Source organism: Kockovaella imperatae, assembly GCF_002102565.1.
Source record: "Kockovaella imperatae strain NRRL Y-17943 chromosome Unknown BD324scaffold_4, whole genome shotgun sequence".
Taxonomy (NCBI): Eukaryota; Fungi; Basidiomycota; class Tremellomycetes; order Tremellales; family Cuniculitremaceae; genus Kockovaella; species Kockovaella imperatae.
This window is the reverse complement of record NW_019028944.1, coordinates 1,422,203-1,444,887: the sequence shown is the minus strand read 5'-3', so window position 1 is coordinate 1,444,887 and position 22,685 is coordinate 1,422,203. Positions and strand designations below refer to the sequence as shown.

Sequence of the window (22,685 nt, the reverse complement as noted above, 5' to 3'; positions counted from 1 at the left end):
CGACCCATGCATATCGCGACACCCTACAAATTCGTCACGGGATACTGGTCCTTTTCGAGACCAAAGTAGCCCTTTTCGGGCAGCGGCAACAGGGATATCGCATTATTGTACAGCTCGAAATCCACACCAGCTGTGGAGATGGTGTTCACCCCATAGTTGAACTGAGCCCCTCGTCCTGCACCAAAGCTGAAGATGAGCGTGCTGATGAACCCAGATATGGCGACGCCAACGTTGAGACCGGCGAACAGCAGGAAAGCGTATTTACCCCACCAGGCGGTATAGTTTCGCTTCAGATAATACTGGAACAACCAAGAGAGGAACAGGGCGGTCGTGTACTGAGTCAGATTGGTGTTGCCTCCCCAGTTGGTAGCACCTTCGAGGGCGATGGCGGGATGGATGGACTGGACGACCGTGCTGAGAGGAGCCCAGTATCGGCTGTTGAATCTGGCCTGCTGCTCGTCATCCATGTTACGGACGATGCGGTGTCGGATGAGGTGCGTGAGTTTCTCTCCAAAGGCCCAGAAGAGCGCGAGGATGGGTCCGATGAGGAAGCACCACTTGAGTGCGGGGTAGAGCTTGAACAGATTGTTGGTGCCGAGGACTCCGTACGAGACGACAGACGAATAGACACCTCGGGGACCGTTGCAGACCATAAAGTTCTTGTTATCGGGGTGGCAGAATGTGTTGTCTGAATCGTACAATCCGAGCAACGCCTCGATCGTGCAGCAGTAGATGACACAGTTGAGGACCTGAGACGCGATGTGGGTCCGGAAGATGGCTCTCGGTGGGATCCTCGCATAGTGAGCATACTTGAGATCGGTACCGAAACTGCCTGCAATGTCGGTGAAGGCGTCTCCAAGCATGAGGAGCATGAGATCTGGCAAAAACTTGCCAGGGAACCAGACACCGGGCAAGACGTTCCAGATGATACCCAGGGGGAGACCGACGTTGGACAACGACTTGATGACACACCAAGGGATGGTGACAAACGTCCCGATCACGGCGAGGGCGACAATGGTCCACCAGGGAGTCTGAGTCGGGTACGCCGAGACGGTGACGATCGAGATGGCAAAGCCGATCGCCAAGACGATCATGTACCACCATTCTGGAACCTCGGGGTATTTGCGCATGAGTTTACAGTGTCCGTCGTCGAATCCGGTGTAGATGGAGCGGCCCTTGAGGTTGTTCTGGATCAAGCTGCCAAACGCCTTTTTGATGATCGGCCAGTAGCGGATAAAGACGTAGACCATGGAGAAGGTAAAGTAGACAAACTGCGCCCCTTGACTGTAGAGGTAGCCGATGGCGTAGTAAGGTGGACTGTAGTCCAGGTAGGCCTCGAGATTGAGCGAGTTGTCGTCGTTGAGGATTCGACTGAGGTTGTAGCCTTGCATCTTGTTGTCAAACGATGAATTCGAATTGATCGGCATGTACGCTGCCCAGCTGACGTTCTTGAAGTAGAGGATGAGGAGGACAATGCCGGAGACGAATTGAAGGGTGTACTGTTGGAGGATACTGCGGAGATGTCAGCGAAGATTGGAGCCACCACTCACGCAAAGAATGGCGCATTCATCGTGCCACTGCCCGACGTGTTGGGATCTAGACAAGAGATCGGGTTGATACCCATGCCTCCCCAAGAGCCGGTGACCAGGGCAAGCTTGAGGTTTTGAGGCGCGATCCAGGTCATCCAGTTGAAGTACCTGATGGCCTTGAAAAAGTCATTGGGAATCCAGTACCAGACGATGAACACGGCTGTGGAAATGAGGAACGCCTGCCATCTCGTGATTTTCCACCCGTTGACGACCTCTCCCTTGTTGTCACGGGCCGTCAGGGTTCGATTATAAGCAAGGAGCGGCAGGTTGGAAGGCCACACTGCCCAGGTGGGGTAGACGGTCAATCGTCGAAGAATCCCGGCCATGCCGAGACCAAAGCATTGATTGGCGATCGCGAGAAGGATAGAGTAACCCAGTGTCGCCCACTTTTGGCCGAAAAAGATGGGCATACGGAGATCAAGAATACCGGTGGTGTTACCGATGGTCGAGGACTGGGACATCATGATGGTGGACAACAGCTGTTCTTTCGGAGACCAGGGTCCATTGTTCAGGCTGTATCGCGTGCCGCGGATGGTGATACCCCAGTCAGGCAGAACGTAGGCGAGACCTCGACCCATGGGCACGAGCAAGAGCTGCACAAATTGTTGAGGAATGCTGATACCCGGTTGACGCTGGGAGAAGACTAAGGGCGCGTCAGTTGGGGCGTCGGTCGGTGATTGCCCGCCCATCTACTCACACGTCCCGACAAACGTCACCACGGCTATCCAGAAGAATCCCAAAAAGTAGACCCTGATCGACTCGCACGGGATGTCTGGGTCATCATAAGGCACCAGGACCGCTCGGACCTCGGCATAGGCAGACCAGTTGTGAATGACACCGGCCAATCGACAGACCTCGTACGACCAATCCTCCATGTTCATGTTACAGTGCTCGTTGCCGAGGAGCAGGTCTCGGATATACGCCGCGAGGGACTGATCAAAAGTGTAATCATGGGGCGCCTCGTGAGCGATGATCTTCAATCGTTCGAGAGATTCTTGCACGTCCATGGTGAAGACGGCTTCAGCGACGAGTTCTGGATCCGAACCGGGAGGGAGGGTTTCACCGCCATGTTGGCCACTGTACCCATCGACAAAACGGGTCAACCAGTGCTCGGGCGGTGTCCACTGCTCAGGTGTGCTTCGATCTTCTCCTCCCTTGAACTTTTCCTCTGTCGTATCGACATAGGTGTCCTTTTCGTCGCGAGAGACGGTGTCAATGTCGTCTTCGTATGCGGCTTTCGACATGGTGGTGGGGTGGTGAAGTGAAGAAGAAAAGACCCCTCGGCGATGGAATCCTGTCAATATAAACGGATCTTGACAGCGGCGAACGCGGCGACACGGGTCGTCCCATATTCATTTGAGGATTGCTGTACGGGGCATTTGGGGCGAGTTTACTCCACAGGGAATGAAGGGGGGGGGCAAGGGGGATCTCGAGTTATTCTTAGAAACAAACGGATCAGTGGCTTGAGAAATTCATTTATGTCGGATTTGTCCGGGCAGGCGGACCAGCCGTGGCCATTGAGCGGAGGCTTTGGGAAGATTTGGGTGTGTCGGCGCCATCTCCGAGGGCAGCGGAGAGGAAGGGGTCGAGGGTGAGTACAGAGAAATCCTTTCGGCTCGAGGTCAAAGATCGATTTCGGTGGTTCACCCGATGACAAAAGTGGCGGCTCACTCGGGTCTCGGCGATGATTTAGTGCCACATCTCGGCAATACAACGTCTCCTCCACTTCTCCCTACTTCTCTCTACCTCTCTCTACACACCATGGCACTGCTCGTTCACGAGCTACAACAGCTCATCCCCCAGAAGCTCCTGCTAGACACGGTCGATGGTTTCTTCCCTCGAGGATCTCGTGAATCACCGATAGACCCAGCCAATCTTCGTGGTCGGAGCTACGATGCGACTCCGGCGTGGCCTGTACTCGAGAGACTGGCGGAGTGTGGGTTAGAGGGCGCATTGAAGACCGACTGGATGAGCATCTTGCCCGGTCCAGATGAGTCACTGTTCCCAAAGGCATGTCTCGGTCTCATCATCCTCCTCGATCAAGCCCCGCGCGAGGTGCTATCCGACGGGACGAATGCGAGGTACAATTTCGGCTTTTTCGATCCCATCGCTTCCCATGTTGTCGCCAAGTGGAAGGACCTGCCGCCGCATCTGATCCCATGGAACAAGCACCGATGGAGTGACTACCACCCCGATTGGTGGATGTTTGCTACCATGTGGTTCATGGCCCCGTTCACGCATTCGGAGATCCTGGCGAATCACGACTATCAGATCGGCATCTGGAGCTGGGTCAAGCGGGACTGTGAAAAGGAGTATGGATTACAGGATCCGTATGCGGAGCGGCTGAGAGCCGGGGGAGATCTCGACGCAGATCCCTGTGCTTTCCCCCGCGAGGCCATGCGTGGGCCACCATGGAACTCATTCGCTGAATGGCTCTACTGGTGGGCGATGATCTTCCACGTACATCGTCCCATCCTTCAAAACTTTGGACGCTATCCCTACCGCAACGACGCACTGGGTCGAAGCACGACCCAGACCGAGGCACGGTGGATCGAGGAGACCAAACTGTTTGCGGCATCGGTTGAGGTCGCCGCTGGACAGATCCGAGAAGATGTAGAGAGGGGTCGGTGGAGACCTATCCAGAGGTGATTGGCGCGGACTGAGGTGACTATAGGCAATGAATCCATCTGAGCTCAGTCCACATTGACTTCTAGACTCTTTCAATGATGCCACCCCCTTCCGCTGCCGAGATCACATGCATATTATAAGGCCATCAAGCCTATGTCTCATTATACCAAATATTGAGAGTCCTCTTGCCCCTCCGCCTAGTTCTTCATCACCACCGCGGCAATGGACCTTCCCGGCATGATAAACTCTGCTGTCCCGTTCACGGCTGTGACATTTCCAAATGGCACCGCGAGAATCTCACCCTGTTGTGCGACGGTGAATGTTTTGGCGAACTGTGGGTCCCACCAGTTGTTAAAGTTGGCAGCGACGTACAACGTGGCTGTGCCATTGTTCCATGAGGCGATATCCGTCGCATCCACTTGAGGGTACATCAACGTGGTGGTCACATTGGTGTTTCGGGTGTATGCAAAGTCGGTGAAGAAGGAGGCGTGCTCAGTGACGAGGGCGGCGATGAGGGAGGCGTTCTAAAAAACGTATCAGCAGAGGAAAGTGGGGATGTGACTCACGGTGAAGGCGGCTTCGGGTGATCCCGGAGCGTCGAACGGAGAGATGATCGAGACACCGTGGTTGAGTTGGACGACCATCTGGACGGCAACATCGGCACCGGTGGGTGGGGCGAGCCAGAAGGTCTCCATGTAGTCGTCAAAGGCCTGAGGGGTTCCGACGACCTGCTTTGTCCTGTACATACCGAGCAGCCTGGCCCGGTCAATCGTCTGGTCCACTCGATTGATAATGTCGTACATGGATCCCTCGCAGTTGTCGCAACCCGAGTCACCAAAGATGTCGGTCACAGGCGTCGAGTAGACCGGGGAGAAAGCACCGTTCAGGTTGACAGGGTAAGGGTCGACGCCGATCTGATCCGCGCCTTGAATACCGTACTGGATAAACTTGTAATCTTGACAGTTGAGCGTGAGCTGGACGGGGTGGTAACCGTCATTCTCATAGATGAAATCATAGGCGACCGATGTGGCATTGTTCGCGGGATCACTACCGTCGAGCTCGTCTCCGGTGTAGTAGCCGATGAGGTTGGATCGAGGACGGAAGATTTCCAGCATGTCGAGGACGTAGGTCATGTTGCCGACACCTCCGAGCACTTCGGCGGTGAAGTACATGCCGAGGCTTTCGAGTACGTCCAGGTATTCGTTGATCCCTTCGACCGATGGGTACTGCGGACGGAGATGCACAAAGTTCATGCCGTTGGCGTGAGCCTGGTAGAGTCGTTCAAGAGGGGTGAAGGCGGGGTTGACGGTGGAGTTTTGGCCGATTTCCTAGGCAAAGGGGGTGAGCGAGGCGAACGGAGAGAAGAGGGTGCACTCGTGGCACTCACATCGAAGAATCCCACGGGGAAGATCTTCTTCCACTGCAGCTCCCCGGCGGTGGCGTTTCTGACCATGGTCGCACCGGTCAATCGGTCGATCTTTGAGCCACAGGTCTTGCCATAGGATGGAGGGGGCATGTAAGCGAGCGCTCGGCTCGTCGTGAAGGTTGTCGAGTCGAGAGTCGCCGTGCACGTGAGGTTGTACGGAGTCATCTGCGCCGTGAGCGAGTCGAGCGAGATGGGGATGAGTGTACCCATGGAACCCGCCGAGACGCTGCCAGTGCCAAGGGTTTGGCCATCGAGAGAGATGGTGACAGACAGATTCGCGCCTGATGTGCCGCTCCAGGCTTGACCAATGTCATTGGTGATGTTGGCGTCGATGATGACCATGGGAGGGTCGTATTGAGCGTCATTTTCGAGATAGTACGAGCTACGGGGGGTGCATTGAAAGTCAAGCAGAGGAGAATCGGACAGAGCTGGGTAGGGGAACTTCCATCCGATCTCGTAGCCAGTGGTAGGAGCACCGTATCGATAGTATTTTCCGCACCATTTGTCGTAGATTGGGTTGGACTGCGCCGAGGTCGAGGTCAAGGCGAGCCCGAGGGCAAGGGTGGTCTGGGTCAGCGTGAGCATGGTGTGTGTGTGTGGGAGGTGGTTGGACTTGGGATGCTTCAGCTTGAGGCCTTTTATTATCAGATCTTTCCAAACGGTAGTGTTCCGGGTACGTAACCCACGGTAGAGCATATGGCGGCGTAGATCCCGAATTGGGGGGCCTCCGGGGCATTCGAGATTGGGATGTGGAGGAATTGCTCCGAGGTGGGAGACGAGAGGCCAGGAATAGAAACCGAAATTCGGATGCAATTAGAGGTTATCTTGGAAATTGATTGGCGGAGAGTGTCGGTAGAAGTAGCCATTGGCTGCGCAAGAGGACTGACTGACTGACTGACTGACTGTGTGGCCTGCAGTGGCACGTCGGCAATGTCACTAGTGCGAGAAGGCTGCTTTTGATGGCGGTGGCAAGCTCAGGGCCTGCGATCTGGGGGCAATGCGGCAGGGCAGGTTCGACATGTTCGCTTTAAGGCGGGGGGGGGGGGGGGGGAAGCGAGGCTGGGGAGATTTGACATCCCCCTTCTCCGAGGAGCGAGGTACTTCGCCGAGTTGTCTGAATGAGAGCCAGGGATAAAGGTCCTGATAGGCGCTCGGGAACATGAGCACTGTCAAGGTGCATCTCGCAGTGCCAAGGTGTGTCTCACACGAGTAGTCACGATACGAAGGCATGATCATGCGTGACCGTCCTGATAGCGCTCTGGAACGGGTGATTGCCGCAAGGACAAGGCCCGACCTCGACCGCAGCTTCGATTCATGCTTCTTGTGTCGTCACCACTTCATGTTATATACAGGTAGTAGGTTCAATCGCCTGTCGTGGTCATCAAGATAAATTCGCCCCGATCTTTCGGAGCCCAGATTTGCTTCCGTTCTCTCGCTATCTCAACCTCACTGCCCAGTGTCGAGCCTATATCTCGATAGCATAGCGGGCAGAGGCTCATACCGTCGCATCGATGTGGCCTCGTAGAGCTGGGAACTTTGGCCTGTAACAGTGGTCCAATCGGTGCAGCGCTAGACGACCGGTAGGACCCGTGCCTTTTCTCGTCTCCATGCCATATCTAGTGCTCCTTTTCCAGCAAGTCTGTACTATCCCTTCAATGGCAAGAGCCCTGTACTATCCCTTCAATGGCCAGACCCCACCTCCACCCCTACACTCCCCTTCCCACCCCCTCCCCTTTCCGCTGGAGACGACCACTCCTCCACCCCCCTTACGTCTTCCCCCCTCACGTTCGCTTCTTCACCAGAGCCCGGCTGCGCCATGTGGCGTCCCCCTCCTCTCCATTCCAGCATGGTGATCGCCCCTCGCCATCTCCCCTCCATGCCCGTTCCGAACTAGACTCTCCCACCAGCTCTGACCCCTGAGCAACCCACGCAACCACGCAAACCCCCCCACATGCACCGCTCTACGTCTCCCTTCATTAAACCGTTGTGGTAATAACCCGCGGAACCATTCGAACCTGTATCTATTTTTTTTTTCTCTCATGACTCAGGTGAGCTATAGAAGCTCAGCTCTTGTGAACGATTCGGGCAACTGCATAACGATGGGGGGCGCTCTGGTACAGGCCGCCTCGCCCTCGTGCTCCCCCCTCCGGCCGATCAGATAACCTTTTTTCCTACTTGGCCCTCCTCGTCTGTCGCCCCCTGGCCTCGCCCGCGGCCGGACCATCGGTACCTCACCGCAGTCCCCCTAAAACCAACCCCACCTCTTATCATGTTCCAAAAATACACACTCGACGCACCAGATCACGGTGACCTACTACTCCTTGGAGAGTCATACTGACGTCGGGAACGAAATGGGTCTCGAAAATCGCCGTGGAAAAAAATGTACTACATCGAGAACATTGCGTCGACGATATAATAGAGCAACGCATCACCATCTCTTGACCACCACCACCACCACCACCCCGTCACACGACAATGAACGCTCTTCTCGCACTTGCACCCCTCGCGGTGGCCGCTGCCACCTCGGTTGGCCCCGTTCCCTTCTCTGACCACGTCCTTCCCATCACCTCCAAGGTGCCCCGATCCAACGCCAAAACGCAGTCCCTCAAGGACTACATGTACTGGGCGAGCAGCTGCTTCTATCCCCCAGGTGAGGGCAACGGCACTCAAGTCTCGCTCGATGCTCCCTACGGCGGATCTCAATACACCGTCAACGTGACTATCGCTGGGGAGGACTACAACCTCATCCTCGACACTGGCAGTTCTGATCTGTGGCTCCCTGCCTCCAACTTTTCCTGCCTCCTCGCTGCCAACCCAATGATCCTGGCCAACTACACCAAGGAACCTCAGTCGGTCTGCGAGTTTGGATCCAACCTGTTCAACATCAGTGACATTGGCGAATTCATGCCGTTGAATTACACCAACAACTGTGAGCGAAAAGATCCGTGACCACCGACTAATACCCTAGTCAACATCTCGTACGGTGTCCAAGGCTACTCTGACCTTCAATTCGCCACGGGTTCTTCCTACATTGGCGCTGTCGGCATTGGCAACCTCACCGTCCCCAACGCCCAGCTCAACATTGTCTACAATGCCGAATTCTTTGGCAACAACGTCTCTGACGGATTGATCGGATTCGCCGGTCCTGGATTGACCAGCGTCTTCGCGACCGCCAACCCGATGAACGATTCGGCAGCCAACTATGAGCCCTACCTCCCTTGGTTCTACCAAGCCGCCGAAGACGGTCTCGTCGCCCCCTACTTCTCCCTCGCGCTCAACCGACCCACCTTTGCCGATCAGGAAACCTCCGATGTCGTCTATGACCTCGGCTATCTCGTCCTCGGTGGTCTCCCGAAATGCATCGAGCTGACCGGCAAGTACGTCACCGTGCCCAACCACGACTTCAACGAGACCGTCAATGGTCAAAACGTCACCCTTCCCCTCTGGTGGACCACGACCGTCGACGAATGGACGTTTGCCGGATCCGACGCCATCAACACCACGACCGAGCTCATCATCCTCGACTCTGGTACCTTTAACGTGTACGCCCCGAATGCCGTCGCGGAGGCCTACGCCAACGCATTCAGCCCTCCCGGTGTCTACAACGCTTCCGAAGGTGGATACGTCGTCCCATGTAACGCCACGGTGCCCCCTCTTTCGGTGACCATTGGTGGTGTCGAGTTCCCCTTTGACCAGCGGGACTTGATCTTCCCCTTGACCGCGAACGGCGAATACTGTCTCTCGACCGTGACCAACGGAGGAAACACCACCTCGGACGTGTACATTCTGTGAGTCATTTCACTGGCAGGGGGAACACACTTGCTGACCTCGTATTTAGCGGCGACAAGTTCTTCAACTCGGCAGTCATCGCGTTCAACGTGGAGAACGACACGATGACGATCTACGAGAGGAAGTGTTACTAGTGCGTCGCGGCATAAACTGCGTCGCGGCCTAAAATTATAATCTTGAGGTTCTTATAATATGCATTTTTTGTGGGACATTCAGAAGGATGCGGCTGCATGGCCACGCGGATCTAGCCTGACCGAGCGGACTGAGTGCACCGAGGTCGCAGAACGTACATTGATAACCTCCGATTGGCGCAAGGCGCGTGCTTGGTCATCTGCAACCGTAGACCAGTCAGAGTCAGACGACATTCATCTCCTCGACTCGAAAGCTCATGCATGCGAGGTAGAAACCCCTCCTTTTTATTTCCACCCCCCTCTCTCACGCTGGCGGGTCCGGCGGCGGGGTCGTCACGGGAGTCTCAGTCGTGGTGGTGATCTCCATCATCGTCGTTGTTGTGGTCGTCATATTGACCGTCATGGTCACATTCGCCGGCATGGTGATATTCGCTGGCATGGTAATGTTTGCCGGAGGAGCTGTCACGTTTGCAGGCTTGGTGATATTGATCGGCGGATAACAATTCACGTCCCAACAGTTGAACAACAATCCCACGTTGGTCAGACTCGGGGACGAGATGATCTTGCTCGACTTGAGTTTCAGACGTTTATTGACCCGCTTGACGGGCAGCAGTGGGTAGAGTGAAAGATGATAGGCGACCAGACCCGAGATGAGAGGTGCCGACATGGATGAACCGGACAGAAAAGCGGTCGCTGTGGAGGACGTTATCCAAGTGGATGGGATATTGACGCCTGGCGCGACGAGATCCAGCCCAGGTGATGTCGCCGACTGAGCCCAGAGTTTGTAGTCTTTGGTGGTGGCTCCGACAGTCAACGCCGCCTTGACCCGACCTGGACTTTGCGCCTTGCCATTGAGACCGGTATTACCGCCAGCGACGACCACGGGTATGTCACATCGCAAGGCATGAAGCACCATACGATCCAGACCGGCATTAGGCGCCGTGCCCATGGAGAGGTTGATGACGGACCGTGTGCCGAATTTTTTCCGATTCTTGATGGCCTCGGAGATGCTCCATTGAATCCCACCGACACTGGATACGTGAGCGACAGAGGAAGAACACGACGGTGGCTCACATGTCCGATACAAGTCCAGATCCACCATCAGAGATCACCTTGACGGCGACAAGATTGGCCTGCTTGGCCATGCCCCAGCTTTTTGACGCGGCGAGGCCGGCCACTGGCGTGAGTGTTGGTCAGCTCCTCGTGGGGGACTCACCATGGGTGCCATGGCCCAGACCATCTGCCTGTTGGTATCCCGGTGCGACATAGCCCCACCTCGCCCGACCTCCAAAATCGACATGGTTCACATTAATCCCAGAGTCTACGACATAGATATCCACTATGATGTCAACGCCTAGTTCCAAACATGGCCCAACTCACCGCCCAGACCTGCCGTCTGATTATAATGATAATTGGTCGGAAACGCCTTGATCGTTGTGTTGGAGGATGCCATGGACAGGTGCCACGGTGCTCGGCTCTGAGCCATGGTGATATTCCAACCTTTCGGCGGCGGCGGTGGTGGAGGAGGAGGCATGGCTGCGACCCAGGCTTCACCATCGGCAGAAACACCAGCGACACCTTCGCGCCCTTGCACAGCAGGAAGGATGCAGCCAACCAGTGTGGCAACGTACATGCCTGCGCCGGGGAACACTGCTGAGACGCCACTAGAGGCGCCATCGGATGTCCCAGAGGGGTCAGGGGTCGCTGGGCCCGGGGGACCGTTATAGGGCCTTGGGGAGTGGTGAGCGGGGTGGATGGATGCAATGACTCACCCTGACGAAGCGAAAGGGTCATCCGAATCTGCAGCGCCGTCGCCGCCGCCGCCGCCGCCGCCTCCACCGGCGCCTCCGTCTGCACCACCACCGCCTCCTCCTCCTCCTCCTCCTCCTCCTCCTCCTCCTCCTCCTCCTCCTCCTCCTCCTCCTCCTCCTCCAGCACCACCGCCAGCACCATCGCCCCCTCCAGCACCTCCTCCAGCACCTCCTCCAGCCCCGCTTCCAGCGCCTCCTCCGTTTCCGTCGCCTCCGCCGGCACTACCACCACCAGCACCGTCTCCTCCTCCCCCTGCCCCTCCCCCTCCACCTGGCCCTCCCCCTCCCCCTGCTCCTCCTCCCGCCCCACTGCCATCTCCACTTCCATCGCCATCGTCACCGCCGTATCCCGGAGGCAAGGGCGCCGGCGGTACCTCTGCATCATCAGGAGGCGGCGGCGCAGAGGGTCCACCAGGTCCTCCAGGTCCACCTGCACCACCACCTGGCCCACCAGGTCCACCTGCACCACCACCTGGCCCTCCGGGTCCGCCTGCGCCACCGCCCCCATCTCCGCCCCCAGGACCTCCTCCTCCTCCTCCTCCTCCCGCACCACCACCTGGACCTCCACCGCCTGGTCCGGCTCCTCCGCCATCTCCTCCTCCTCCAGGCCCTCCGGGTCCACCTGCACCTCCACCTCCTCCTCCTCCTCCGGGCGCTCCGCCGTCACCTCCTCCTGGCGAACCAGCGCCGCGGCCTGGACCACCTGGAGCTGTCCCTGGCGCTCCGCTATCCGGCGGGGGAGCCACTGGATATCCAGGGATCGCCGCACCTCCATTCGCCACAAGTATACCTGCTTATGAGCCGTGTCCCCTTCATGTGTCAAACTCACCCGACAGCCAGGTCAGGTGCGCCGTGAGATCCGCACCATCGGCGAGCGTCACAATATACACATCCAACATGCCCGGATCCCCGACCGATCGTTTGGTCTTTTGCCATGATTTCTTGTGCCACTGCGCCTCTTCTTCATCTTGACGTATCGGATGAGCCAGTACCTCTTGAAGATGGACCCATGTCAGGACCAGCCTGACCAGTGCACGTTTCGACACTCTCATCGTGGGTCCAACCAGGGGGGAGGGGAAAGAAAAGGAGCAGAGGAGGAACCCTCGACTGTCTTTTAGTTTCACCCCATCTCACGCGGCACAGACGCTGACACCATCGTTCCATGGCATGCAAGACATCACGCACAATCTCGTCTTGGAGCTGGAATCAGACATCGTCTCGGTGACTGAACAATGGGCAAGACAACAAAAAGGTCTAGACTGGTGGGATTGGCCGCGTGGCGGGACTTACGTAACAAAGCGGTTAGTATAACCGTGATTCACATGTCAGATCCCGAACATTCTGCGGCAACCCCATTTGACCCACCATGGAGGACTCGCCAGGGCCAAGTCGGCAGGTACGGCGCAAGCTGTCACGGTCAAAGACATCTTGCCTCAAGGTATGCTCTTTCCACTGGGGGGGAATGATCTGTACTGATCGCTCGCGCTCGCCCCAGTGTCGCTTACGAAAAGCCAAATGTGGAGCCTTGCCTCCGGAAACCTGCGACTACTGCGCCAAACACGGCCTGAAATGTGTATGGCCCAAGGAGGATCGTCGTACGGCTAGATTTATGCCTCAAGATGTCGTCCTGCCCATCAACACTCAGCAGACGGAAGCTGTTCAGCAGCCATTGTGGGACTGGGGTCAAGATCTCACTCTATCGCCCGAGATTGACCTCGATCGCCAATGGCGCAATTGGTTCATGCCGACCCCAGGCCAATCCCCTTCGTTCAATGTCACCGACACGGATGCATTCCTGCAGAACCTGCTCTCCGACCACCGTACAGATCTACAATTCCAGGTGTTGGTGGATGGGCCGAGGCAGGATACGCGGAAGACGGGAACCATTCGGATAAAGTACCGTCGTTCTCACGGCCGCACCGCGTTCGTCCCAGGTGAGGGCGAAAGCTGGAGACGTTTGTCGTTAACGCCGCCAAAGGGACACTGGCTGTACCTATCAAGGTGCTTCTACAGCAGAGCAGACACGATTCACCGGGAGACATGTCCACGCCTAGCTCAACCCTCTCCGCTCAGTTTGACACGAGCCTATTGAGACACCTCGTAGCGACCTTTCAATCGACTCTCCAGCCCCAATTCCCTTGCATAGACTGTCGCGAGCTGTCCGATGCCCTAGATCGGGATCCCGTTCCGAGCTTTCTTGTCAACTGCGTGGCCGCCCTCTCCGCAAGGTGAGAGAGAGAACCCGTGTGATCCTGCTGACAAGGTTCAAGATTTTCCAAAGACCCTCGACTCGCTGCGACAGGTCTCAACCCCGAAGCTTACGGTGACGTCTACTTTGACCGGGCCAATTCCATGCTGGGCAACGTGATCAAAATACCTCTACGTGAGACAGTGATCGGTTTCGTTCTTTTAGCATGTTGTGCAGGTGAGACAAAAAAAACAACAACCTCGGCTCACTCCTTCTCAGACTCTGTCTCTGGTCAGTGGATGCTCGCTGGAAACGCCACGCGCATGGCCATGGATCTGGGCCTTCAGACGGTGAGTCTGGGGCAGGCATCGTGGACACACACTGACGGTTCGTCAGCACGATGCACTGGATGTCGATCCTGAGACGAGTCGCCTCAACCGGCTCTGCTTCTGGTCTGTCCTCATCCTCGACTATGTCGTTTCGTTGGGGGTGGGCAGACCCACATCACTACGTCCAGATTCAATCACCCAGCAGCTCCCATCGCAGAGTGATCTTCAGTCCAGTGGAGCGTCGTCGCCTTTTGCCTATGCCGCGGAGATGATGCACTCGTTTGGACCCCTCATCAACCTCTTGAATTCGGAGCAGTTCAAGACCCGTCCGTACACCTTGATCGACCAGGTGAGGGAGGAACGATCCGCTATCATGCGATGGTATCGTCAACTCCCTCAAGAGATGCAATGGAGTGCGGACAAGTGAGCGAAAAATTCAGCACCCTCCTTTTGCTGACCGCCAAAAAGTCTACGTACCCACAATGCCAATCTCCTCGGATCCGTCTTCTTTCAACTCCATATATGGGTTCATACCGTCCTCTGCAGCAGTGCACTTTCGCCTGCCGAGAGTGGCACGACATCCACGACCCTCGACAAGCTGAGCGTGTCCGGGGCCAAGCTCATCGGCGAGTATCTCACCCTCTGTGATGTCGTCGATCCGTCCATCTATTGTTTGGTCTATCCGTTTCTCTGTCAGCCACTGTTCACCGCAGGAACAGTCATCATGACAGGTAAGCCTCCGCAATTCTGAGCCTCGTACTGACGTCCAGACCTCTCGCAACAGATCGAAGACAAGGCGTCGGATCATGACGGTGTCGCCTATCTCAAATCCATCGCCCATGGGCAGATTGAGACCATCAAGAACGCGTTCCGGAAAGCCAGCGTCTTTTGGCGAGGATCACGTCTGATTGAGTCTGCGCTCGACGAGCGTATACGTGCAGGAGGTGAAAAGGACAAGATCTGGGTGGAGAACGAGTCGTACGCATTCCAAGTGTATGATTGGTCGTTGCCGGATCGATACCGGTCCGACGGCGTTCAAGTCAATTGATGATGATTGATTACGTGATTTTAAACATGCAAAATGACGTTTTTGGGACCTACGTCCACGGATTCATTCCAACTGTTTGTGCAAACCATGAACAGACCTCGCGAGGTATCGGTAGGATCCATCGACTCGCAGGTCTCACTCGAGTCAAACGATTCTAATCCCGGGGTTCGGCGTAAACGACAGTCCGACTTTGAGCGCATATTTGGCTCACAAGTGGGTCAAGATGTAGAGGTCCTCGCCACCCAGTCATGCGACTGGCAGTCCAATATCCTGCTTCACGGTCGACTCTATCTCACCCGCACTCATCTCTGCTTCCGATCCAACATCCTAGGCTATGTCACTGAGCACGTTCATCCCCTTGCCGATGTCGTTGCGCTCGAACGCGGGACGACGGCCAAGTGGATACAAAACGCTGTATATGTCAATATCAAAGACGAGAGCGATCCCGATGGCATCCACTTTGGCTATGGCAGTCTCAAGGATAGGGACGCAATGTACGAGACGATCTTTGAGAACTGGAAAGCGGTCGCACCCGATCGGGTCGAGGCCATGCAGACGAGACGAAAGGAGGCTGCGTCCATGATGGGATCTAGCGAATCCAACGAGACGGGCGCCGCCGGCGTCGTGCGATCAGAAGGCACAGGCGAGTGCTATGCCGAACTTGCCATCGATACGCAGTTTCCGATTCCCTTGGAGGAGCTGTACAAGCTCTTGTATCACAATGACGAGTTTATTCACGACTTTATGACGAACGACAAGAAACTGACCGGTGAGAGTTTGGGGTTTATCGGCGTGCTGACCGTTAGATGTCAACATTGATCCATGGAAGGACGAGCCGAAGAAGAGGACGATGAGCTATGTCATGCATATGGTAAAGAAGTGACCCATCGGGGCTCAAGTACTCGCGCTGACGTTCTCAGAGCGGTATGGGACCCTCCGAATCCGATTGTTACAGCACCGAAACCGTTGCCGTTGCCGATCCCAAGACGTCCTATGAGATTGTCTCTGAGACTCGCACGCCAGGTGTCCCGTCAGGTAAACGGTGAGCTGTGAAGTGGTGGTCCAATCGCTTAAACGCCGCCCTAGCTTTGTCATTCGCACGCGGACGGTCCTTACCCATGCTGAAGTCCATCATAAACCGGGCTCACGCATGTACGTCACCACCGAGTGCGACTGGAGCTCTTCATCGTGGCTCAAGGGCACCATTACACCGGCAGTGATCAAGGGTCAGCGATCCCATCACGAGCAACTGGCCAAAAAGGTCAATGAGTGGATCAAATCGCACGACATGGCAGACGTCGTGGTAGAAGTGTCCACACCTGCCTTGACCGAACCGACAGAGACGGCACCGTGGCTTGATCTGGAGAAACACGTCTCAGAGATCCTCGGGAACCCAGTCATGATAGCGTTGATCGCTGTCCTTCTTGCGATTATCATTCTGCAGCGGAGTTAGACGAGTTGTATATGCATGATCAACGTCTCGGCATGTCTCGGCGATGACCGACTACAGGTCCGAAAACTGAGGACGCATCTGTAGTGATCCATCCTCTCACCCCCCATGGCGACCGTGCTCTCCCGACTCTACCACGAGCTAGGTCTTGGCTCTGTTTGGGATTCGGGCAGAGATGTCTGGTTGGTACTCCTCGCTCGGAGCGCCCGGATGTTTGCGTATGGCGCCAACTCACTCATCCTCGCCTTGTTCTTCTCGCAATTATCATTTTCCGACTTTCGCATCGGTGTCTTTATGAGTTTGACCCTGCTGGGAGATGTTGTCTTGACAGTCGCCCTGACTACGACGGCTGATCGCTATGGACGACGTCGAACGATCTTGCTCGGATCGGTCCTCATGGTCATCTCAGGGTTGGCATTCGTTTTGGTCGAGAATTTTTGGATCCTGCTCATGGCCGCCGTGATAGGCGTCATCAGCGCCTCGGGCGGGGACTTTGGTCCGTTCAGAGCCATTGAAGAGTCCATGTTGTCGCAGATAACCACAGGTAAAGCTCGAAACAATGTCCTGGCGTGGTATGTGACGACGGCGAGTCTTGGCTCTGCCATAGGAACCGAAACCTCGGGTCGAATGGTCGACGGACTGCTCTCACATGGGTGGTCTCGACTCGATGCATACCACACCATCTTTGGTCTTTACGTCATGATGGGCGCTCTGAACGCTGTCCTGGTGCTTCTGATGGGTGATCGACTGGAAGCTGCCCGACCTGTCGCGCCAGAAGACGAGATGATGCTTCTGGAGGAGGAGCCTGGAACCAAGCCTCAGCCTCAGCCTCAGCCCCAGGCCTCCTCCCCCTGGTCCTTGTCTCTGTCAACCCGTACCGTCATGTACAAGCTCTGGCCGCTTTTGGCGCTCGACTCGGTCGCCGATGGCATGGTCAGCTACTCACTCACGACCTACTACCTCGAGCAAAAGTTTCACACCACAACGGCAACACTAGGCGATATCACTTCCGTGTCTTACTTTCTCGCCGCCGCGTCGACCATCTTTGCCGGTCCACTGGCCAATCACATCGGTCTCGTCAACACGATGGTCTTTACCCATGTCCCATCCTCAGCGGCGGTTCTCCTCTTCCCACTCCCCTCACATCTCGTTCTCACCGTCATACTCTTCTTCATCCGGACTGGTCTCAACAATATGGATCAAGCGCCACGTTCTGCATTCATTGCCGCCGCCGTCAAGGCAGAGGAGCGCACAGCGGTCCTGGGTCTCACATCAACGATACGAACTCTGGCAGCCACGGCGGGGCCAAGCATCACGGGCATCCTGGCGCAGAGTGGCCGATTCTGGCTCGCATTCGTGGTCGCTGGCGCGTTCAGATTGCTTTATGACTTTGGGTTATGGGCGTTGTTTATCAATATGAAGATAGATTGAATGATCAATTTCTAAATCTTGTCCCTTCCCACGCCAGTGAGCCAGAGTAATTTCCAAACGGTCACTATGGGAACGCCCATGAAAGCGCCTTTGGTGGCCGGAGGCCATTGACCTGGAGCAAGGAGCAGATGCGTGGGGAACTTGCAGACCACGGCCAGTCTGACCAGTCAGCCCCCAATCGAAAACGATTTGACCTTACACCCAGACCTGACGCTTCATCAGCGCTGTGTCAGAAATTTCAACACACACTCACATCTGATACCAGCCCCACGTAAATAGGGAGCTTGACAATCGTCTGCTGAAGACGGGGATTCCCCTTGGCGGCATACTTCGCAATGAGAATGTTGCCCATGAAGCAGACCATGACCATGAGGTACACTGTCCATCTCAGCCAGGTCCCCCAACCCATTTGACGTCGACTCACTAGACGCGTTCAAGGACCCAGTGATCTCATGTCTTAGACTGGTCTCGAGACCATCTGTAGCGCGATCATACCCGTTCGGCAAGGATCCGAGGAAGAATTCGACCGACTTGAACTGGGCATTGTACGCCAACGGAAGCATGGCACTCTGGATGTCAGCGTGTCCCAAGTGTGTCACTGTGATGGGCTCACTAGCTGTAGACCCAGATAGATCCACGTCCACCAGGCGGGAAGGACGTTGATGGGTGTGACGCCGGCCATGGTGGTGGTGGTGAGAAGTACAGAGTCGGAAGGGAGACTTGCCGTCGGATGCAAAATGCAGCTCGTACTGAACGCCACGTGACGCCACTCGGGAACGCGACGTAAAGCTTGGCACGTTCCATTCCCTCCCATGCCATCATCAACCGACCATGACAACAGAACAGCAGCGAGAGGCGAGGTGAGCGAGTCGTGACGAGATGACTGACAGCCAGCTGACAGACCCAGGTCATCCGCTCCGTCTGATTCAGCCCATCCATCCTCGGCTCTCCAGCTTGGATCCCTCCTCCCTCAGGCCAATACATCCCACCATTCCCTCCTGGACGCAGTGATCGGTCCCTCTCAGCAGAAGAAGCAGCCGCCTCAGCTCCCTCAAGCGGCCGACGATCCTCAGACTCGCAGTCGGAACACAAGTGGCAGCCAGGACGCGACGAGCTTTGGGACAAGTACGGAAAAATCTTGGGACGTCCTCAGTGATGCGAGCGTGCGGGTGAACCGGGACACGTCGAATGGAGGAGCGGTCGAGGAGCTCCAGAAACAGGTGGACAAGCGGTGAGCACGGATTTTCACGGCACAGGTCTGACAGTGTTCCCCAAGCAAGTCCCAACTTCCTGCACTCGAGATTGAGCTCGCCGCTCTCGAGGCAAAGATCAAAGAGGCCGAGGAGCGTTTGGCCAGAGCGAAAGCTCAAGCTCAGACCGGATGATAGCTGTGCATGTAACCCTCCTCCTCTTCCTATAACCTCTTTGCACGCTTCTCTGCCAGCTTCTCGTACTCACTCATGCCAGCGACTAATCTGACAGTCCCCTTTTCCACCAAAAACGTCTGGCCCGTCGGCGCCGCCTCATCTCCCTCCTCAATCTCCATCCCCTCGACGACGACCTTGCTGAACCAACGATCGTGGGTGATGAGAATGATGGCGCCGCTGAAACTCCTGAGCGCGATGGCCAATGCGCGAATGGTGCCCGCATCCAAGTGCGTCGTGACTTCGTCCAGTACCCTACATGTAAGACAAAGAGTCCAAGTCAACTCTGCACCCACAATAAATCTGGAGGGGTGAAGACCAAAGCTGCCAGGGCCAGTCTGACCTTTTGGCCACCGGAAAGCGCCGATATCAACGTCCGACTCGCATTCTGTCCATGCAGTCCCCAAGAGCCTAAAAAGGAGCGAGCCTCGCCTTCCGAGACTTGCCCCACCTTGGCCATGAACCAGGCGAGGGGTGTGTCCTCACCAGACTCGGTCAGCTTGTCGGCCGAATGCTGCGTATAGTATTCCATCTTCATGGTGGGATGTCGAATGACGGAACCGATCGAGGGAACAATGTCGCCGACAATGAGCCTGGCCAGTGTGGTCTTCCCTTGACCATTCTCTTTTTCAGCCCGAGAAACAGACTCTCATCTCTCACCTTGCCGACAAACGCACACCGCCCGCCCTGCTCAACCGTGACGTTGACGTCCGCGAAAAGCTGCTTCGACGCCCCCTTGAACTTGACGCAGAGATTATCCAGATGCACCAGGCTTCCTTTGGTACGCATGGCAGGCGGTGACGGCAACTTGAGAACGACCGGTGGGTCTGGTTCTTCAATCACCACCTCGGCTCGATTCGACGTGTGGTAACCGGCGAAATCTCGATTGAGCTTGAATCGGAACCCGTTGGCGGATCGTTCATCTCCCCAGCGCTCGTCGAGTTTTTTCTGCTTCGACACGACAGTCTTCATCCTTATCATCAGCCCAAGTCCAACAAACTATCTCACCTCTTGTCATCTCCCGACGCCTTGGCTCTCCGTCGACTATCGATGATGCCTTGCTGCACATGTTCCTTCTTCTTGTCTAGCGCGGCTTGCGTCTTGATCCGATTGAGACGCTTCTTCATCTCAGCGTCCTGCATCGATGAAGGCGTGCCTTCAAAGTAGAGCAGCTTTTTGCGGCGCAACACCACGGTCCGTTCGGCAATGTTGTCGAGAAACGCCTGATCATGGGACGTGATCACGAGGGTTTGATCGAGCTCAGAGAGCCGTAATTCCAGGAACTTGAGTGTCTCGAGATCCTTCCAAGGATGAGCGCCAAGAATAATCCCCCCACACTCACCATAAAGTTTGATGGCTCGTCTAATAGCAGCAGATCACTTGGCACAAGGAGGCCCACTGCGAGTGCCATGCGAGATTTCCACCCGCCGGACAGAACCTTGACCGGTCCTTCTATGCGCGAGCTCGAGAAGCCTAGACCGCGAAGGATACGTCGAGCCTCTTGCTCCAGAGTATCGGATCCGAGCTGGCGTATGAGCATGCGACGCTTCATTCTCTCTCACCAATTCCAATGTCATCTGGACGTCTAATAACATCTCATTGGCAGTCATCTCCCAGCCGTCGGTCGGAGGCCCATGCAACCTAGAAGTCAGCCTTAATATCGCAGATCCCCACCCTTCCTCTGCCGCTTTCAGCGCCTCCTCCGCTTTGATCTCCTCCGCCCTCGCCTCCTTGCCTCTGGCTCCTGATCGCCGCGTAGCATTCCTCCTCCTCAGCTCGAGCTCTGCTGTCGCCCGGGATAGGACGACCTGTTGGTATTCGCCGAACCCTGCGGCAGAGGAGACGGCACGGGACAGCACTATGGTCAGCGTCAGACGTAATGAACGACCTACGATCAAGTTCGCGCAAAGCTCGTGCTCGTTCGCGGTGACCATTGACGACGTGCTGTAGCACAGTCTCTGCTTGGGTGTTTTCAATCTCGCCAAGACCAGCATTCTGGTCGATCAGAACGATTCGTAGCGATTCGGGTGTGCCCGCGAATAGCCGGTCCGCGATGGCTCGAAGGATAGCTTGAGTTAGGCGGGCCTCCACTGTTCTACTCACTGGACTTGCCGCTACCATTCCTGGAAAATGGCTCAGCCCAAAATCTCCACGATTCAAACTCACGGTCCGACCAATGCATACTTGATGCCATCCTTGAAGCGGATCTCGGTATCCACCAAGATTTCGAGCTGGTCAATGGCAATGTTGACAGTGAACAGCTCCAATTCGGAAATACTGGTCGGATCTGTCAGAGCAGAGTCAAATCGAGACTGCTGAGCCGTGGCCACGATCTTTGGTGTGCTTGTTGAGGGCGTCATGTGGGTGTAGGATGCGTAGAGGGATGGAATGCAGGTCTGGGGGGGAAATATAGTCAATGCCGGAGCCGTGACTCGGTTCGGATCCGGAGCACGTGGCGTAGCCGAAGGGGCGGGGCCGCGGTGCCTTACATGTCAGGCCATAGGCGTGTTATAGGACCCACAAATGAGCAGCCCTGCATGGGGGCACACGCTGCGCACGTATCTCCATGCGCATCATCTCGCTGGGCATTCGCCGCCCTGCCACGCCCTTACTTGTTTTCCGGGACGTTCTCCTGTCTCCATTTGGCAATCTCAGCCTCTGATGGTATCTTGCCCTCTTGGATCAGGCTCAAGTGTGCACGGCGACGAATATTTGTCTCTGCTCTTCTGATGTGATCCTCATAGTTGAGCAGGTGGTTGTCTGTGGGGCACGGGCAGGGGTTGGGGGGGTCCCATTGACGTCGCGATGTGATTCGTCGGCGAGGTGTAACGAGTCAGAGCACGTTCGTGTGACAGTCGTAGCGGAGAGTAGGGGACGTAGACGATGTGTGATAGACGAAGCAAAGAGCAAGAGTGAGAGCCGATGTGTGAGAGATATTTATGACGGTGTGCATCGATGGAGACATGAAAGACGATCAAACGAGCAGGTCATCATCAGCAGATGAATACACAAACCCATGTGACCGACTCACCAGCACCGACAACGAGTCCAAAGATGGTCGCTAGAGGTTCTTTCAGTACGGTGTTCCACACTAGTCTGTGTATACCTACCCGACGAGGTGATGAAACCTTTGAACGCCAAGGTCTGCCTCCTGCACCGTAAGCGAGAAGACTTACACCGAAACCTCTCACCTGAAAAATGGCCACGTATAGTGCCCAAGGACACAGGCCGCTCCAGCGATCACCGTCCACCGAATAGCTCCCTGTTATGCGTCAAGATTTTGGGTTGCGGGTAACGGCCCACCTCGATGCCCCCCTTCATCTGAGCTTCGACCTGAACAATGTCGGCGGAGATCAAAGAATTATCACCCACTGCTCGATTCGCATATTCCGCTCGCTTCGAGCGTTCTGATCTTGGCGAAGACGACATGGTGGTGGGCTA

General features: G+C 56.1%; 13 protein-coding genes across 13 annotated transcripts; 6 read left to right on the top strand and 7 right to left on the bottom strand.

Annotated features, from left to right (window-relative positions):
- Positions 1-23: 23 nt before the first annotated feature.
- Positions 24-2,833, bottom strand: BD324DRAFT_577612 (OPT oligopeptide transporter protein-domain-containing protein; the record flags this gene model as incomplete). Its single annotated transcript, XM_022013270.1, has 3 exons — positions 24-1,512; positions 1,551-2,232; positions 2,287-2,833. The coding sequence occupies 3 exons, from the start codon at positions 2,831-2,833 to the stop codon at positions 24-26; spliced, it is 2,718 nt and encodes a 905-aa protein (XP_021872662.1).
- A 501-nt stretch (positions 2,834-3,334) lies between these two features.
- BD324DRAFT_622150 (hypothetical protein) lies at positions 3,335-4,363 on the top strand. The gene has a single exon (XM_022015444.1). The coding sequence runs from the start codon at positions 3,351-3,353 to the stop codon at positions 4,236-4,238; it is 888 nt and encodes a 295-aa protein (XP_021872661.1). The 5' UTR covers positions 3,335-3,350; the 3' UTR covers positions 4,239-4,363.
- A 51-nt stretch (positions 4,364-4,414) lies between these two features.
- On the bottom strand, positions 4,415-6,228 carry BD324DRAFT_650081 (hypothetical protein; the record flags this gene model as incomplete). The annotated part of the gene is made up of 3 exons (XM_022018093.1): positions 4,415-4,741; positions 4,784-5,545; positions 5,605-6,228. The coding sequence occupies 3 exons, from the start codon at positions 6,226-6,228 to the stop codon at positions 4,415-4,417; spliced, it is 1,713 nt and encodes a 570-aa protein (XP_021872660.1).
- A 1,890-nt stretch (positions 6,229-8,118) lies between these two features.
- BD324DRAFT_650080 (aspartic peptidase domain-containing protein) lies at positions 8,119-9,566 on the top strand (the record flags this gene model as incomplete). The annotated part of the gene is made up of 3 exons (XM_022018092.1): positions 8,119-8,572; positions 8,612-9,431; positions 9,482-9,566. The coding sequence occupies 3 exons, from the start codon at positions 8,119-8,121 to the stop codon at positions 9,564-9,566; spliced, it is 1,359 nt and encodes a 452-aa protein (XP_021872659.1).
- Positions 9,567-9,644: 78 nt separating this feature from the next.
- On the bottom strand, positions 9,645-11,469 carry BD324DRAFT_622141 (peptidase S8/S53 domain-containing protein). Its single transcript, XM_022015443.1, has 5 exons — positions 11,336-11,469; positions 10,944-11,293; positions 10,780-10,902; positions 10,638-10,740; positions 9,645-10,594 (listed from the first exon to the last, which is right to left on the bottom strand). Exons 2-5 carry the CDS (start codon positions 11,194-11,196, stop codon positions 9,868-9,870), a joined length of 1,206 nt encoding a protein of 401 aa, XP_021872658.1. The 5' UTR covers positions 11,197-11,293; positions 11,336-11,469; the 3' UTR covers positions 9,645-9,867.
- Positions 11,470-11,801: 332 nt separating this feature from the next.
- Positions 11,802-12,603, bottom strand: BD324DRAFT_622139 (hypothetical protein). Its single transcript, XM_022015442.1, has one exon. The coding sequence runs from the start codon at positions 12,424-12,426 to the stop codon at positions 12,187-12,189; it is 240 nt and encodes a 79-aa protein (XP_021872657.1). The 5' UTR covers positions 12,427-12,603; the 3' UTR covers positions 11,802-12,186.
- BD324DRAFT_622136 (hypothetical protein) lies at positions 12,604-14,987 on the top strand. Its single transcript, XM_022015441.1, has 8 exons — positions 12,604-12,812; positions 12,870-13,308; positions 13,353-13,602; positions 13,645-13,799; positions 13,842-13,912; positions 13,959-14,314; positions 14,360-14,622; positions 14,662-14,987. Exons 1-8 carry the CDS (start codon positions 12,741-12,743, stop codon positions 14,937-14,939), a joined length of 1,884 nt encoding a protein of 627 aa, XP_021872656.1. The 5' UTR covers positions 12,604-12,740; the 3' UTR covers positions 14,940-14,987.
- Positions 14,988-15,019: 32 nt separating this feature from the next.
- Positions 15,020-16,425, top strand: BD324DRAFT_622133 (hypothetical protein). The gene is made up of 4 exons (XM_022015440.1): positions 15,020-15,708; positions 15,746-15,810; positions 15,860-15,981; positions 16,026-16,425. The coding sequence occupies exons 1-4, from the start codon at positions 15,027-15,029 to the stop codon at positions 16,390-16,392; spliced, it is 1,236 nt and encodes a 411-aa protein (XP_021872655.1). The 5' UTR covers positions 15,020-15,026; the 3' UTR covers positions 16,393-16,425.
- A 29-nt stretch (positions 16,426-16,454) lies between these two features.
- BD324DRAFT_379965 (major facilitator superfamily domain-containing protein) lies at positions 16,455-18,231 on the top strand. The gene is made up of 2 exons (XM_022012631.1): positions 16,455-17,894; positions 18,104-18,231. The coding sequence occupies exon 1, from the start codon at positions 16,498-16,500 to the stop codon at positions 17,818-17,820; it is 1,323 nt and encodes a 440-aa protein (XP_021872654.1). The 5' UTR covers positions 16,455-16,497; the 3' UTR covers positions 17,821-17,894; positions 18,104-18,231.
- Positions 18,016-18,502, bottom strand: BD324DRAFT_650075 (hypothetical protein; the record flags this gene model as incomplete). The annotated part of the gene is made up of 4 exons (XM_022018091.1): positions 18,016-18,027; positions 18,074-18,198; positions 18,245-18,389; positions 18,434-18,502. The coding sequence occupies 4 exons, from the start codon at positions 18,500-18,502 to the stop codon at positions 18,016-18,018; spliced, it is 351 nt and encodes a 116-aa protein (XP_021872653.1).
- A 140-nt stretch (positions 18,503-18,642) lies between these two features.
- BD324DRAFT_622125 (hypothetical protein) lies at positions 18,643-19,229 on the top strand. The gene is made up of 3 exons (XM_022015439.1): positions 18,643-18,680; positions 18,728-19,051; positions 19,097-19,229. Exons 1-3 carry the CDS (start codon positions 18,652-18,654, stop codon positions 19,203-19,205), a joined length of 462 nt encoding a protein of 153 aa, XP_021872652.1. The 5' UTR covers positions 18,643-18,651; the 3' UTR covers positions 19,206-19,229.
- A 5-nt stretch (positions 19,230-19,234) lies between these two features.
- Positions 19,235-21,604, bottom strand: BD324DRAFT_641745 (P-loop containing nucleoside triphosphate hydrolase protein; the record flags this gene model as incomplete). The annotated part of the gene is made up of 10 exons (XM_022017443.1): positions 19,235-19,257; positions 19,279-19,499; positions 19,541-19,866; positions 19,905-20,217; positions 20,253-20,545; positions 20,587-20,769; positions 20,807-21,102; positions 21,137-21,313; positions 21,348-21,367; positions 21,411-21,604. The coding sequence occupies 10 exons, from the start codon at positions 21,602-21,604 to the stop codon at positions 19,235-19,237; spliced, it is 2,046 nt and encodes a 681-aa protein (XP_021872651.1).
- A 248-nt stretch (positions 21,605-21,852) lies between these two features.
- BD324DRAFT_650072 (hypothetical protein) lies at positions 21,853-22,673 on the bottom strand (the record flags this gene model as incomplete). The annotated part of the gene is made up of 5 exons (XM_022018090.1): positions 21,853-22,004; positions 22,276-22,305; positions 22,355-22,395; positions 22,436-22,506; positions 22,548-22,673. 5 exons carry the CDS (start codon positions 22,671-22,673, stop codon positions 21,853-21,855), a joined length of 420 nt encoding a protein of 139 aa, XP_021872650.1.
- Between the last annotated feature and the right edge of the window lie 12 nt (positions 22,674-22,685).

What these genes read in the sequence shown, in the direction of transcription:
- BD324DRAFT_379965 (XM_022012631.1), top strand. Translation starts at nt 16,498, where the DNA reads ATGGCGACCGTGCTCTCCCGACTCTACCACGAGCTAGGTCTTGGCTCT.
- BD324DRAFT_622133 (XM_022015440.1), top strand. Translation starts at nt 15,027, where the DNA reads ATGAACAGACCTCGCGAGGTATCGGTAGGATCCATCGACTCGCAGGTC. An exon ending in GAACGACAAGAAACTGACCG is followed by an intron (nt 15,709 to 15,745) that starts GTGAGAGTTTGG and finishes GCTGACCGTTAG; the next exon opens with ATGTCAACATTGATCCATGG. An exon ending in GGTGTCCCGTCAGGTAAACG is followed by an intron (nt 15,982 to 16,025) that starts GTGAGCTGTGAA and finishes ACGCCGCCCTAG; the next exon opens with CTTTGTCATTCGCACGCGGA.
- BD324DRAFT_622141 (XM_022015443.1), bottom strand. Translation starts at nt 11,196, where the DNA reads ATGTACGTTGCCACACTGGTTGGCTGCATCCTTCCTGCTGTGCAAGGG. An exon ending in TCAGACGGCAGGTCTGGGCG is followed by an intron (nt 10,903 to 10,943) that starts GTGAGTTGGGCC and finishes TTGACATCATAG; the next exon opens with TGGATATCTATGTCGTAGAC. An exon ending in TCTGGACTTGTATCGGACAT is followed by an intron (nt 10,595 to 10,637) that starts GTGAGCCACCGT and finishes TCACGTATCCAG; the next exon opens with TGTCGGTGGGATTCAATGGA.
- BD324DRAFT_622150 (XM_022015444.1), top strand. Translation starts at nt 3,351, where the DNA reads ATGGCACTGCTCGTTCACGAGCTACAACAGCTCATCCCCCAGAAGCTC.
- BD324DRAFT_622136 (XM_022015441.1), top strand. Translation starts at nt 12,741, where the DNA reads ATGGAGGACTCGCCAGGGCCAAGTCGGCAGGTACGGCGCAAGCTGTCA. An exon ending in CCGCACCGCGTTCGTCCCAG is followed by an intron (nt 13,309 to 13,352) that starts GTGAGGGCGAAA and finishes ACGCCGCCAAAG; the next exon opens with GGACACTGGCTGTACCTATC. An exon ending in TCTTTTAGCATGTTGTGCAG is followed by an intron (nt 13,800 to 13,841) that starts GTGAGACAAAAA and finishes ACTCCTTCTCAG; the next exon opens with ACTCTGTCTCTGGTCAGTGG.
- BD324DRAFT_622125 (XM_022015439.1), top strand. Translation starts at nt 18,652, where the DNA reads ATGACAACAGAACAGCAGCGAGAGGCGAG. An exon ending in GAACAGCAGCGAGAGGCGAG is followed by an intron (nt 18,681 to 18,727) that starts GTGAGCGAGTCG and finishes TGACAGACCCAG; the next exon opens with GTCATCCGCTCCGTCTGATT. An exon ending in CAGAAACAGGTGGACAAGCG is followed by an intron (nt 19,052 to 19,096) that starts GTGAGCACGGAT and finishes GTGTTCCCCAAG; the next exon opens with CAAGTCCCAACTTCCTGCAC.
- BD324DRAFT_622139 (XM_022015442.1), bottom strand. Translation starts at nt 12,426, where the DNA reads ATGAGAGTGTCGAAACGTGCACTGGTCAGGCTGGTCCTGACATGGGTC.